The sequence below is a fragment of the Mesoplodon mirus genome (assembly GCF_964341445.2).
Source record: "Mesoplodon mirus genome assembly, chromosome: 17".
NCBI lineage: Eukaryota > Metazoa > Chordata > Mammalia > Artiodactyla > Ziphiidae > Mesoplodon > Mesoplodon mirus.
The window spans coordinates 47,073,710-47,086,568 of record NC_138993.1 but is presented as its reverse complement, the minus strand read 5'-3'; the positions used below and the strand labels follow the sequence as shown (position 1 = coordinate 47,086,568).

The 12,859-nt window shown below is 34.3% G+C and overlaps 1 protein-coding gene across 3 annotated transcripts in view; it reads right to left on the bottom strand.

Moving 5' to 3' along the window:
- Window positions 1-12,859, bottom strand: part of PIBF1 (progesterone immunomodulatory binding factor 1) — a 202,973-nt gene that overhangs the window by 35,975 nt on the left and 154,139 nt on the right. For all 3 annotated transcript variants that reach the window (XM_082601927.1, XM_082601928.1, XM_082601929.1), the window contains exon 15: window positions 6,164-6,294. In XM_082601927.1, the coding sequence (XP_082458053.1) occupies window positions 6,164-6,294 (131 nt within the window). The remainder of the gene's footprint in view (window positions 1-6,163; window positions 6,295-12,859) is intronic.

Below are 12,859 nucleotides of genomic sequence, written 5' to 3'. Positions count from 1 at the left end.
GTCATATTAATATAAATTGAATTAACAAATAATAAATAGCAAAAGGCTAAATCTGATGGTTTGAATTAAAGAAAAATTAAATTTATAGTTCATAAAGATATCAGAGCAGTGACTACAATGTTTGATTCAATCATTGGCTTAGCTATTTTATAAGAATACTTTTTCTTTTCACAACTATTTGACAATGCAACTGAGATGCTTTCTGAAAATACGTTCCTGCCTAGTAGGGGCATAAAATTGGTGTTTTAAAGATGACTGGTTACTCCTGAAATGTAAAAAGATGAAGTGGGACTTACATAAAAGGTAAAAAGAAAGTACGTATGGGCACCATATTAAAATTTGAGACACTGAAAGTCAAATTACAACATTTATCCTTAAAACTGAAAGTAGTATTTTATAATTTATCACATATTAAATTACCAGGTATATAACTGAGTGAGATAAATGAATCAGATACTTGATCTACAGTAAACTTGGGGAAACAATTTTTTTTTTTTTCCTGCGGTACGTGGGCTTCTCACTGCCGTGGCCTCTCCTGTTGTGGAGCACAGGCTCCGGACGCGCAGGCTCAGCGGCCATGGCTCACGGGCCCAGCCACTCCGTGGCATGTGGGATCTTCCCAGACCGGGGCACAAACCCGTGTTCCCTGCATCGGCAGGCGGACTCCCAACCACTGCGCCACCAGGGAAGCCCTCGGGGAAACAATTTTTGTCTCCAAATTCTTAGTTCAATCTTCAACTTCTAAGTCTGCGTTGCGAATTTCTCTTTGAAATGACCTATCTTCTGATAGGAAAGGGTGAGAAGCCTAATTGTAAGGACATGTTCATATTTTAAAACATAAATATTTGAGGCCTGTCTTATACTGTCCGGAGTTTGATTATTCAACATATAAAAATATTTAGAACCATTAAATAAAATATTCTTTGAAAGCCACTGGGATGAGTCTACTCAGCCAGTGCTACAAGGATTAAGAAAAGCAACACTGAATTGAAGCAACATAATTCCTTGAATGTCAAAACAAAATCTGTAAAGGTAAAATTAATGAGAATTGTTTTGCTGAACAGGTAAGATGTTTTAAGTTATACTTTAAAAAAATAGAACGCCACCAATTTTCAAAATACTAGGGAGAAGTTTTCTTAAACTCAGTGAATAGTAGTAGTGCTTCTGAAAGCACTGGTAATTCCAAGGACTTAAGAGTAAAAAAATGTACATTTTCCTCCTTCCTACTAATTGAGAACTTCCCCAAGGAAGCATCAGAGTTTGTCCTCTGAGAAGAAAGACTAGATGCAACTCTGACTTCTGTTTCCAACTGTGCCACTGACTCAACTATGTGATATAAAGCACGACACATACCACTCCACTGAACCTGTTTTCACATCTGTAAAAGTGGAAAATAATACTCATGTATGTCAAAGGGACATATGAATTATCTAATGAATGATTACATAAAACACTGAGCACATAAAACTCTACAAAATGCTATACCGTTTTACTAATTTAGATGAGAAACAGTCGTCAGAGGAAAACAGTAATTAAATGTCAATAAAGGTAAGCAGCTCAGCATAAAAACAAACTGACTTTTGGAGTTAGGCGTCAGAGATCCTACTGAGCTGAGGAGTTGAAACGAACTAGATGATAAAAAGGAAACTGAGTTCTGTGTTCTGCTTGAGTCTCCCAAAGCATGGTAAAGATCAGGTGTTTCTGTAACTTTAAAATTCTGTCTTTAGCTAGGATCACACTGAAGACAAAATATTTTTCTTTCTCTTTTTCTTTCTTTTATTTTTCTATTATTTTTTGGCTGTGTTTGGTCTTTGTTGCTGCATGTGGGCTTTCTCTAGTTGCGGCGGGCAGGGGCTACTCTTTGTTGCAGTGCATGGGCTTCTCACTGCAGTGGCTTCTCTTGTTGCAGAGCACAGGCTCTAGAGTGTGCAGGCTTCAGTAGTTGTGGCACGTGGGCTCAGTAGTTGCAGCGTGTGAGCTCAGTAGTTGCGGCGTGCGGGCTTAGTTGCTCTGTGGCATCTGGGATCTTCCCGGACCAGGGCTCGAACCTGTGTCCCCTGCACTGGTGGGTGGATTCTTAACCACTGAGCCACCAGGGAAGTCCCCAAAATATTTTTCAAAGTGAAAATAAATGTTCAGTAAATACGAATAGGAATATTCAAGGGACAGATGTGTTCATATACATGCACATATACATGTTCGTATACATGTACCCACATACACACAGAATGGAAACATGTGCTCACAGGCAGTACATACATGGGTGTGCATGCACAAACACATACACAGACACACACACGTAGGCTCTCAAATACCAATAGACCCATTAAGTAAAGTGTAGTGTAATAGGAACGGAATGTTGATGTAATTAAAGGATTTTGACTGAATAATTCATTAGAAATGCTTTATATGTAGTGTTTAATTTTTTCAGAATAAAGTAAGTACTCCATATTTAAATAACAAAACTAACCATATAACATGGAATAAAAGGTAAGTGGATAAACTGGTTGACAAAGCAACTCAGTTCTATTTGCAAGACGTTGGCTCTACAGACAATACTTGGATATACTTTTCAAAGTCTTAGCCTTCTTTTTCTTAAATTACAAGGGAGACTACCTTCAACACGTGGGTCTCTAAAACTGAATACGATGATTATTATACTCTGTGTTCTTCCACACACAGTAATTACTCAATAGAAGTTTAGTCTCCATAAGACATTTCATAACAGTGGAAACTTACCTTTAAAAATACAAAGCTTCTATGCGTGACTCATAAAGCAACTACAAAACAAATCTCCTTATAAGCACGTCTACCGTGAATGGTATATTACACCCATAATTGTTCAATTCACTGTTAATTATTACTCAGAAATTCATGTTTATGGCTCTGTTTCACCTGCTATATGAAAACATATTCCTGATATATTGTTCTTTAACTTCCTGGATCAATATACTCTGGCCTAGCCTTATAAGCGCCTAAGTAGTCTTTTCTTCCTAAATGACTAGTTAACGATAAATGGAGAACTGAAAACAGAGAAAGAAAACTTATGCTAATTATTCTCTTTCCATGCTTCCTTTGGTCCTGAACTATAGATCAAACAATATAACCCAGATTGTCTCTTGTGGATTGGTGGAGGAGAGTTAAAAGTACTACTTTTTTAGAACAGAGTATTACTTTAATGACAGTTAGTAGTGATATCTCAAATGTTAGCTTTTAACATGTTTATCACAATTTCATTTTAGTGCATGTTTGTGCTAATCTTTCTAGGCATTGAACAAATTGTATCGATGGCTAAATTGGTAAGTTGTGGGTGTGATATAGTGATATTGTTTTATTTTGTAAGAAAATGATAAAATTTATATTCAGTTCTTTAAAGAGCTTTTATTGTATAAGCTAGAGAAACATTTACAAATTAATCAGTTAATGTTAAGTATTCTTTACAATTAAAATCCACACCCAGCAAAAAGAAACAGGAATTATCAAGGAACATAATCACTTAGTCATCTTTTTGGATGGATCATCGAATGTTTAAATTTCGAATTAATGAAGGACAAAAGGAAGGGAGGTAACATTTACTGAGCTTCTCTTGTGTGACGGAAGCTTTTTATATATGTTACTTCATTTAATTTTCACAACTACCCCTTGAAGTTCACATTAATATCTATATTTTACAGACACGTTTACCATGAGAAGAGAAATCAGGCTGACATGTAGTCAAAGCCCAGGATAATTCTACTCTATTTGAAATGCCGTTGGCTCAGAGTCAGGTTGATGGTAGATAGAAATGTGATCTAACCTGTTGTATCTGACTTGTTGATTGTATTGTATGGCATCACATCCTTTCATTCACGTCATCAGGGTACAGCTACAGCATCTCACAAGCCATAATTAAAATACTGAAAGCACCTTAACTTTCCACATTAGAAGATAGTTGCTTCAATGAAGAGCAAGACTTCATATCCTGTGAAATATTAGTTCAGAATCTACTAAAATAGTATACAATAAATATATGAGACACAGACAGCTTTAAAGCCTTCAGATGTTTAGCACACAAAATATATATTTTTTGTTTAATTCCATAATTGGCATAGTTCTTGTGATTACTGTTGCTGTAATTAAGGGAGTCCTAATTTTTGTCAAAATTCAGCATATTTTGAGAAATGTTATTTCTCACTTCAAAGATAATCTTCAACATAAAAATGTGATAAATATAAGACAATACTAATAATAGCAAACATTTAAAAAGCATTTTTAACAATGTATAGAAATAGTGCTATATATATTACAAAGGTTATATCATTTAATCCTCTGAATAACCATGTGAATTAGGTGCTGTTGGTGCCACTCTCATTTCACAGATGAGAAAATTGGCTATAGGGTCCAATACCATAGCTATTAGCTAGCCACAAGTGGCAATGAAAATTAACATTAATTTAATTCAAATAAAATTAAAATTTTAGTTCCTCAGTAACACTAACCATATTTCAGATGCCCAATACCCACATGTAGCTAGCAGCTACCATATTGGACAATGCAGATAGGGAATTTTTGTTTTATTATGAAATATTTCAAGAGAGAAACTATAACAAGGTATCTGTCACCCAGCCTCAACAATTATCAACTCATTAAAAGCCTTCCTTTTAACCACTATTCTACACTTTATTTTTTTTTTGCTTCTCTTCGTTAATTACCTTAGTTAAAGAAAAATTATCCCTTATTCAGATTAGAACATAGGGAGGCAGTATAACATAATGGTTAAGAGTATGGAATTAGAAAGCAGACAGATCTGGATTCAAATTTTGGCCCTATCACAAAACTAATATGTTTTTAGATGACAAGTTGCTAAATTTCTCTAGGGCTGAATTTGTTCATCATTACAATTTTCTCCTGTAGCTGGCTATTATTTTTCTCTATATTAAACATTTTCAGCTTTCCTAGTTCTTAGTAAAATAAATATTCAAATAAACTTACTTGAAGGTAACCGTGAAAGAGGTAATTTTTTCCACAGGCCTTTTATATATCCCTGCTCCAAGATTACAAAGGTAAGACAAAACACTACAAAATTTCAAATATATCAAATATATAATATGGAAAGAAAAGGTTCTCTTTGGGGTTCTTTCCTCAATTTCCTTAAGACAACCAAGTCTCCAGTGAATGATGACACATAATTTCTATTGCTCCCAACAGCTATTTATAGAACTGTTTAATTAATTCACTGAATTGATTAATTAATGCTGGTTATGAATATTCTAAATATTAATTTTAACTTTAAAATTAATCTACAAATAAATTGTTATTTATGTTGACATTTAACACATAAATGTGATTTAAAATTACTTACTTTATTATATTGTCAAAAAATTCTGATCAGGAATAAAGTTTTGGACCAATTATTTTGGTGGGGTAGAAATGAGAGGAAAAGATAACTACTCTAATTTATCAAAAAGAACACTCACAGTTTGGAGTTAATTACCAGCAGTTTTATATTTTTGGTTGTATATCTTAGGAAACCTGAATTTAATAGCTATCTTCTCCAATAACTATATTTTTCAATAAACTACCTTTTCTAATTCCTTAATTTAAGAATTTTCTCTCCCATCTAATTCTTTGCTTCTACCTTTATAAATTGGTTGATAATTTATCTAATTACTTATTCTAAATAATCTTAAAATCTAATACCAAGCCAACTAACTAAGCATCCATGAATTAAAACCTCTTTCTTCATATAGCATCATTCTTCTACTGTTATTTAAAAAGACTAAAATGATCATATAGATGAACAGGTAAAGAATTTGAATGATTATTCGGCGGAGCAAGTCTTTTGGATAAGGTGTCATGTAAGAAAACAATTTCAATCTAAGGAAGTGAAAGGAATTTATTTACTTCGAGGTAATTCATGGTTTACCTGGGTCAGTGGAAGAAAAGCCTAAAAATTCCTTGGTAAAGTCAACATGAATCTAAGTAAATGTGTACATTTTATCTGTTTGTGAACACCTTAATGTGATGTGACTTAGTTTTTCTAAGAGAAATTGAACTCATTACATTTAAGACCCCCTTCGTTATTTCAATTTTTTCTTCACAATTTCCAATATGAATTCGTCTATAGCAGTATTGTGCTTACAATGCTTTTATTACTCAAATAAAAGATTTGTAGATGGTTTACCTGACGTCTTTCTCGAGTTGGGTAATACACTCCTTCAGTGAATCAATCTTAGAATCTCTCTGACGCACTGATTCAATGAGATACCTGTACGGTTGTTGAGTCTGGTTTAACAGAGAATTGGCCCTGTCAAGCTAAAGAAAAACAGATTTCATTAAAATCTAGACAATTTTATAAGAAACTAAAATTGTTCAAAATGTTCTAGCACAGATACAGTACACCAACTCTCCCTTATATGAATTACTCTGAAAAGCTCTTCCTGTATAAATTCGAAGGTTTTAAAAATTATTAATCAACATAACTATTCTTTAGCTAAAAATGAAACTTTTATTTGAACTTTATTTCTACTCAAAATAATATAATCACATGATAATTTAGTAATTTTTCATGTCTTCATATTCCCTTCCATCTTTACTTATGTACCTAAACCACTATGTATAATTTACATAGCTAAATCACTATGTATAATTAAAATTTTAAACAATTATGTTTAAAATATAAACAACATAAAATTTACCATTTTATCCATTTTACAGTGTACAATTTAGGGGCATTAAGTACATTCTTGATGTGTAACCATCACTAGTATCTATTTCCAGAACATTTTCATCAACCCAAACAGAAACTCTATACCCATTAAGCAAAAACACTCCCCTTATCCCCCAGTTCCTGGAAACCCCTATTCTGTCTGTCTGTATTTGCCTATTCTAGATAACTCATGTAAGTGGAATCATATGATATTTGTCATTTTTTGTCTGCTTAATTCACTTATTGTAATGTTTTCAAGGTTCATCCATGTTGTACCATGTATCAGAATTTCCTTCCTGTTTATGGCTAAATAATATTCCAATGTATGTTTAGAGTATATTTTGTTTATTCGTTCATCTGTTGGTGGATACTTGTGTTGTTTCCACTTTTTGGCTATTGTGACTAATGTTGTGGTGTATAAATATCTGTTTTGAGTCCTTGTTTTCAATTCCTTTGGGTATCTACCTAGGAGTGGAGTGGAATTGCTAGGTCATATGATAATTCTATATTTAGCTTTTTGAGGAACTGCCAGCTGTTTTTCATAGTGGCTGCATCATTTTACATTCCTACCAGCAATGCACTTGGTTCCAATTTCTCCACATCCTCGCCAACAGTTATTTTATGTGCCATTTGTATATCCTCTTTGGAGAAATGTCTATTCAGGTCTTTTGCCCATATTTTAGTTAGGCTGTCTTTTTTTTTCTTTTTTTTGCTGTTGAATTGTAGGAGTTCTTTATATATTATGGATATTAAGCCCTTATTAGCTATATGATTTGCGAATATTGTCTCCTATTCTGTGAGTTGTCTTTTCACTATCTTGATACTGCCCTTTGGATCACAAAAGTTTTTAATTTTGATGAAATCCAACTTACCTACTTTTCTTTTGCTGTCCATACTTTTGGTGTCATTTTAAAGAAACCATTGCTAAATCCAAGGTCATAAAGATTTTCTCCTATGTTTTCTTCTATGAGTTTTATACTTTTCTTTTTGATATTTAGGACTTTGATTCATTTTGAGTTAATTTTTGTATATAGTGTAAGACATGGCTCTAATTTCAATCTTTTACAGGTAGATATCCAATTTTACCAGCACCATTTGTTGAAAAGACTGTCTTTTCTCCATTGAGTGGTCTTGGCAACCTTATTGGAAAAACCATTAACCATATATGTGAGATTTACTTCTGGGCTCTCTATTCTATTCCATCAGTCTTATATGTCTATCCTTAAGCCAGCACAACACTGTTGTGATTACTGCAACTTCACAGTAAATTTTAAAATCTGAAAGTATGAGTTTTTCAACTTTTGTTTTTTAAGATTGTTCTGGCTATTTGGGGTCACCTCAAATTCCACAGGAATTTTAGAATGGGTTTTTCTATTGCTGCAAAAACATGCCTTTGGGATTCTGATACAGACTGCACTGAATCTGTAAGCTATTTGGGGTGGTACTGTTATCTATCTTAACAATATCAAGTCTTCTACATACAGATGGCTAACAGGCATATGAAAAGATGTTCAACACTGCTAATCATCTGAGAAATGCAAATCAAAATCACAGTAAGATACCACCTCACACCTGTCAGAACAGCTATCACCAAAAAGACCACAAATAACAAATGTTGGAGAGGATGTGGAGAAATGGGAACCCTCGTGCACTGTTGGTGGGAATGTAAATTGATACAGCCACTATGGAAAACAGTCTGGAGTTTCCTTAAAAAACTAAAAATAGAACTACCATATGATCCAGCAATCCTATTCCTGGGCATATATCCAGAAAAGATGAAAACTCTAATTTGAAAAGATACACACACCCCAATACTCACAGTAGCATTACTTACAATAGGCAAGACATGGAAGCAACCTAAGTGTCCACCAACAGATGAATGGATAAAGATGTGGTGTATATATATATATATATATATATATATATATATATATATATATACACCCCTACACACATACACAATGGAATACTACTCAGCCATAAAAAAGAATGAAATTTTGCCATTGGCAACACCATGGATGGAGGGTATTATGCTTAGTGAAATAAGTCCAACAGAGAAAGACAAATACTATAATGTTATTTATCTGTGGAATCTAAAGAATACAACAAACCAGTGAATAGAACAAAAAAGAAAAAGATTCTCAGATATAGAAAAGAAACTAGTGGTTATCAGTGGAGAGAGGGAAAAGAGGGAGGGGGAAGAGAGGGGTAGGGGAGATACAAACTAGTAGGCATAAAATAAATAAGGGGGAACTCCCTGGTGATCCAGTGGTTAGGAGTCCACGCTATCACTGCTGAGGGCCCAGGTTCAATCCCTGGTTGGGGAACTAAGATCTCACAAGCTGAGTGGTCAAAAAAAAAAAAAAGAAAAAAAAAAGAAAAAAAAAAAGAAAAAAAAAAGCTACAGGAATATATTGTACACCACAGGAAATATAGCCAATAGTTTATAATAAATGTAAATGGAGTATAATCTTTAAAAACTGTGAAACACTATGTTGTATACCTCAAACTTATACAATGTTGTAAATCAGTGATACCTCAATTTAAAAAATTAAAGAAAAAAACCCCAAAACCAAACAACCAACCAACCAACCAACCAAAAAGCAATCTTAAGTCTTGTAATCCATTAGCCTGGGATGTCTTTCCATTTATTAGGTCTTCTTTAATTTCTTTCAAGAATGTTTTGTAGTTTTCAGTGTACAAGTCTTTCTCCCCTTTGATAAAATTTATTTCTATTTTATTTTATAAATGAAATTGTTTTAGTTCCTTTCTGGATTGTTCAATGTTAATATACTATGTACAACTTAGTATAGTTGTATACTATGTATAACTTTATATTATTCTTTTTTACCTTATATCATAATCATTCTTCCAAGCTGTTAGAATACCTTCATTTATATAATTGTATTTTTAATGGTTACAAAACTGTCTAGTAAGCCAATGTGCTACAGTTTAATTACATTGTTTATACTAGTAAACATTTAAGATGCTATCAACTTTTGACTAGTATAAATAATGCTAAAACAAACTAGTTTTGTATTGTAGATGTTTTATCTTTTTCTCATATTTATTTATTTGGTTGCGCCGGGCGGGCTCCTTAGTTGCGGCAGGAGGGCTCCTTAGTTGCAGCACATGGGCTCCTTAGTTGTGGCTTGCTGGCTCCTTAGCTGTGGCATGTGAACTCTTAGTTGCATCATGCATGTGGGATCTAGTTCCCTGACCAGGGATTGAACCCAGGCCCCCTGCATTGGGAGCTCAGAGTTCTATCCACTGCACCCCCAGGGAAGTCCCTAGACGTTTTTTCTTAATATTTTGTTTGTTAAATTTTTTCAGAACAGAAGATGCACTAAGGTTAAAGGGGTATAACTATGTAATACTCTTGACACATAAGACCAAAGTTCTTTCTAAAGGATTTTATCATTTTATATACTCAAACAACCTTAGTTTTTTTTTTTTTTAAATTAATTAATTAATTAATTAACTTTTGGCTGCATTGGGTCTTTGTTGCTGCGTGCGGGCTTTCTCTTGTTGCGGCGAGCGGGGGCTACTCTTCGTTGTGGTGCACGGGCTCCGTTGCTCCGCAGCATGTGGGATCTTCCCTGACCAGGGCTCAAACCCATGTCCCCTGCGTTGGCAGGCAGACTCCCAACCCTGGGCCACCAGGGAAGTCCCAATCTTAGTTTTCTTTTTGTTTCTTTGTGTTTACTCTTTTTCTCCTAAGCAAATATGAAATGTATGCTAGAATAGGACTAAACACAGCACTGTCAGTATCAGGAGGCCCCTACTTTGGTACATAATAAGTTCTCAAAAAAGGTATTCTAAAGTTGGATATGCAAAAACTGAACAATAAGAACAAAAGTGGTGGATATCTATTATTATAAGGACGAGGAGGTGGGGAAGGGAGTATTTTATTATGCAGAATAAAAAATTATAAAATTCCTGCTTTATGAACTTAAATGTTCTTTGACAAAAAAATTCTAGCTTTTTACATGAAAAAAATATTTTTTCCTCTTTCCTTTACAACCTCTAACAAGCTTGAGGCTAAAGATTTGCTGTTTTTCTAGGACAAGAAATGATTTCTGTTTCCTTCTCAAATAAACTACATTTACAAGTTCTATATATTTTTTTTCAAATTAAGATCTAAACATATTTATTTTAGCACTGCAATTTTTAAATAAATAAATAAATAAATAAATAAATAAATTTATTTGTGGCTGTGTTGGGTCCTTGTTGCTGCGCACGGGCTTTCTCTAGTTGCAGTCAGCGGGGGCTACGCTTCGTTGCGGTGTGTGGGCTTCTCATTGCCGTGGCTTCTCTTGTTGCGGAGCACGGGCTCTAGACGTGCAGGCTTCAGGAGTTGTGGCACGTGGGCTCAGTAGTTGTGGCTCATGGGCTCTAGAGCTCAGGCTCAGTAGCCGTGGCGCATGGGCTTAGTTGCTCTGCGGCATGTGAGATCTTCCCAGGCCAGGGCTCGAACCCGTGTCCCCCGCATTGGCAGGCGGATTCTTAACCACTGCACCACCAGGGAAGTCTGTAGCACTGTAAGTTTTTTGGTCTTCCTCTTACAGGGAAAAAAAATAATGAGTTACTAGCAGCCTCGAAGCTGAAGGTGGAGAGAAGAGCAGGATGGGTATAGTGGAAGGTAGAGAGGAAGGCAGAAAGAATCAAAGGCAGAAACATTCATTGTGAAAATGATCAACCATGAGGTCCAGGTGGGTGAGGAGGAGAGTGAAGCCAAGAGGTGGCTGACCAACTGTTAGAGGATATCTGCACACAGTTTGAGGACCACTTTATAAAAGCTATGTAAACTATTCATCTAAATTATACTAGACATTTTTGTTATGGCTGTATTAAGTATAGCCCAGGAAAAAAGTCCTCAAAGAATAAAAAATGAATAGTGAAAGGAAAGAAGACTTTTTTTTGGACACAATTCATTGCAGTGAAAGGACAGCCATAAAGAAAAAAAATACCATAAATATTTTCTATAGTTTGGGTTTTAGTGTCCTTTTTCCTTGCTTTGGTAATCATTCTTTAAAATCTATTACAATGTCACTGGAATCTTATTACTCTACTAAGTTACTTTATGAACATTCAAATATGCAGCTGGACAAAAATAAAACAAAGTTCTACTTACCTGTACAACCAGTTTCACTAGTCAATTAAATCAAACAATTGCCTTGACTTTGTTTTTACAGAACTGACCCTAACTGAATAAACTGAACTGGCAAGTTGTTTTGTGTTTCGAAGTGCAGAATAGTCCGGGGTGCAGGTGGGGGGATTGGGCGGGGTAGGAAACAACTAAGGGCATTTTCAAATTGTAGTCAGCTGTAGTCTAGAATGAGCCATGTTTAAACTTATCAAACCTAACTTCAGTTACATAAAAAAATAACAGCAGTCATTAGTCTTAATTATTTTAGTTTGTTTTTTTCTCATTACAGCAGTTACATATATTAGGTTTTAGCATTATAACAAAATTAAGGGTCAAAAGCCTTACTTTCAGAATGTATTTCTACTATACAACCTACAAACTTCTCACTCTCTAGATAATAAAACTTCTGTAGTGCTGTCAATTTTAAGAATGTTTCTTTATAAACTTGTGAGCTTCTAAATCCCCCAAATTTAATTTCATTCCTCAGGGAAAAGTACACGTACACTTTTCAGTGAAAAGTGATGCTAATATCTATTTTTGAAATCAGTGTCACTTAACAGAATTTAATTCCTCCAATATGGTTAAAAAATCTTTCTGTAACTGTAATCATTAGTATTAAAAAAAGCTTCACAATTGTTCACTTTGCCTATTGTTAGTAATCTTTTCCTTATAAAGCCTTAGTAATTAGTGACTCAGGAATCATACACGTAATGAATGATTCAGGACCAAACCCATGACACAACATTTTACAGAATCGTTATTTCTCCTTTGTTTCAATAAACTGTACACATGATTTAGAGAAAAGCAACACCTGATTATAATACATATGTTCTCTGAAATTTAAAAGACGTATGAAGGTGACTACAATTTGTTGTATTTTTCCTAAAAGTGGGATTTTTTTTCTTGTGGAGTTTATTTTCAAAGAAACTCCTAGAAATGGTACTCTTTCTTACCAGGGACAAAATGCATTCTGTTGAATGGAATTTAACATTGAGTTGCTTTCTGTGTTTAAAATATATACA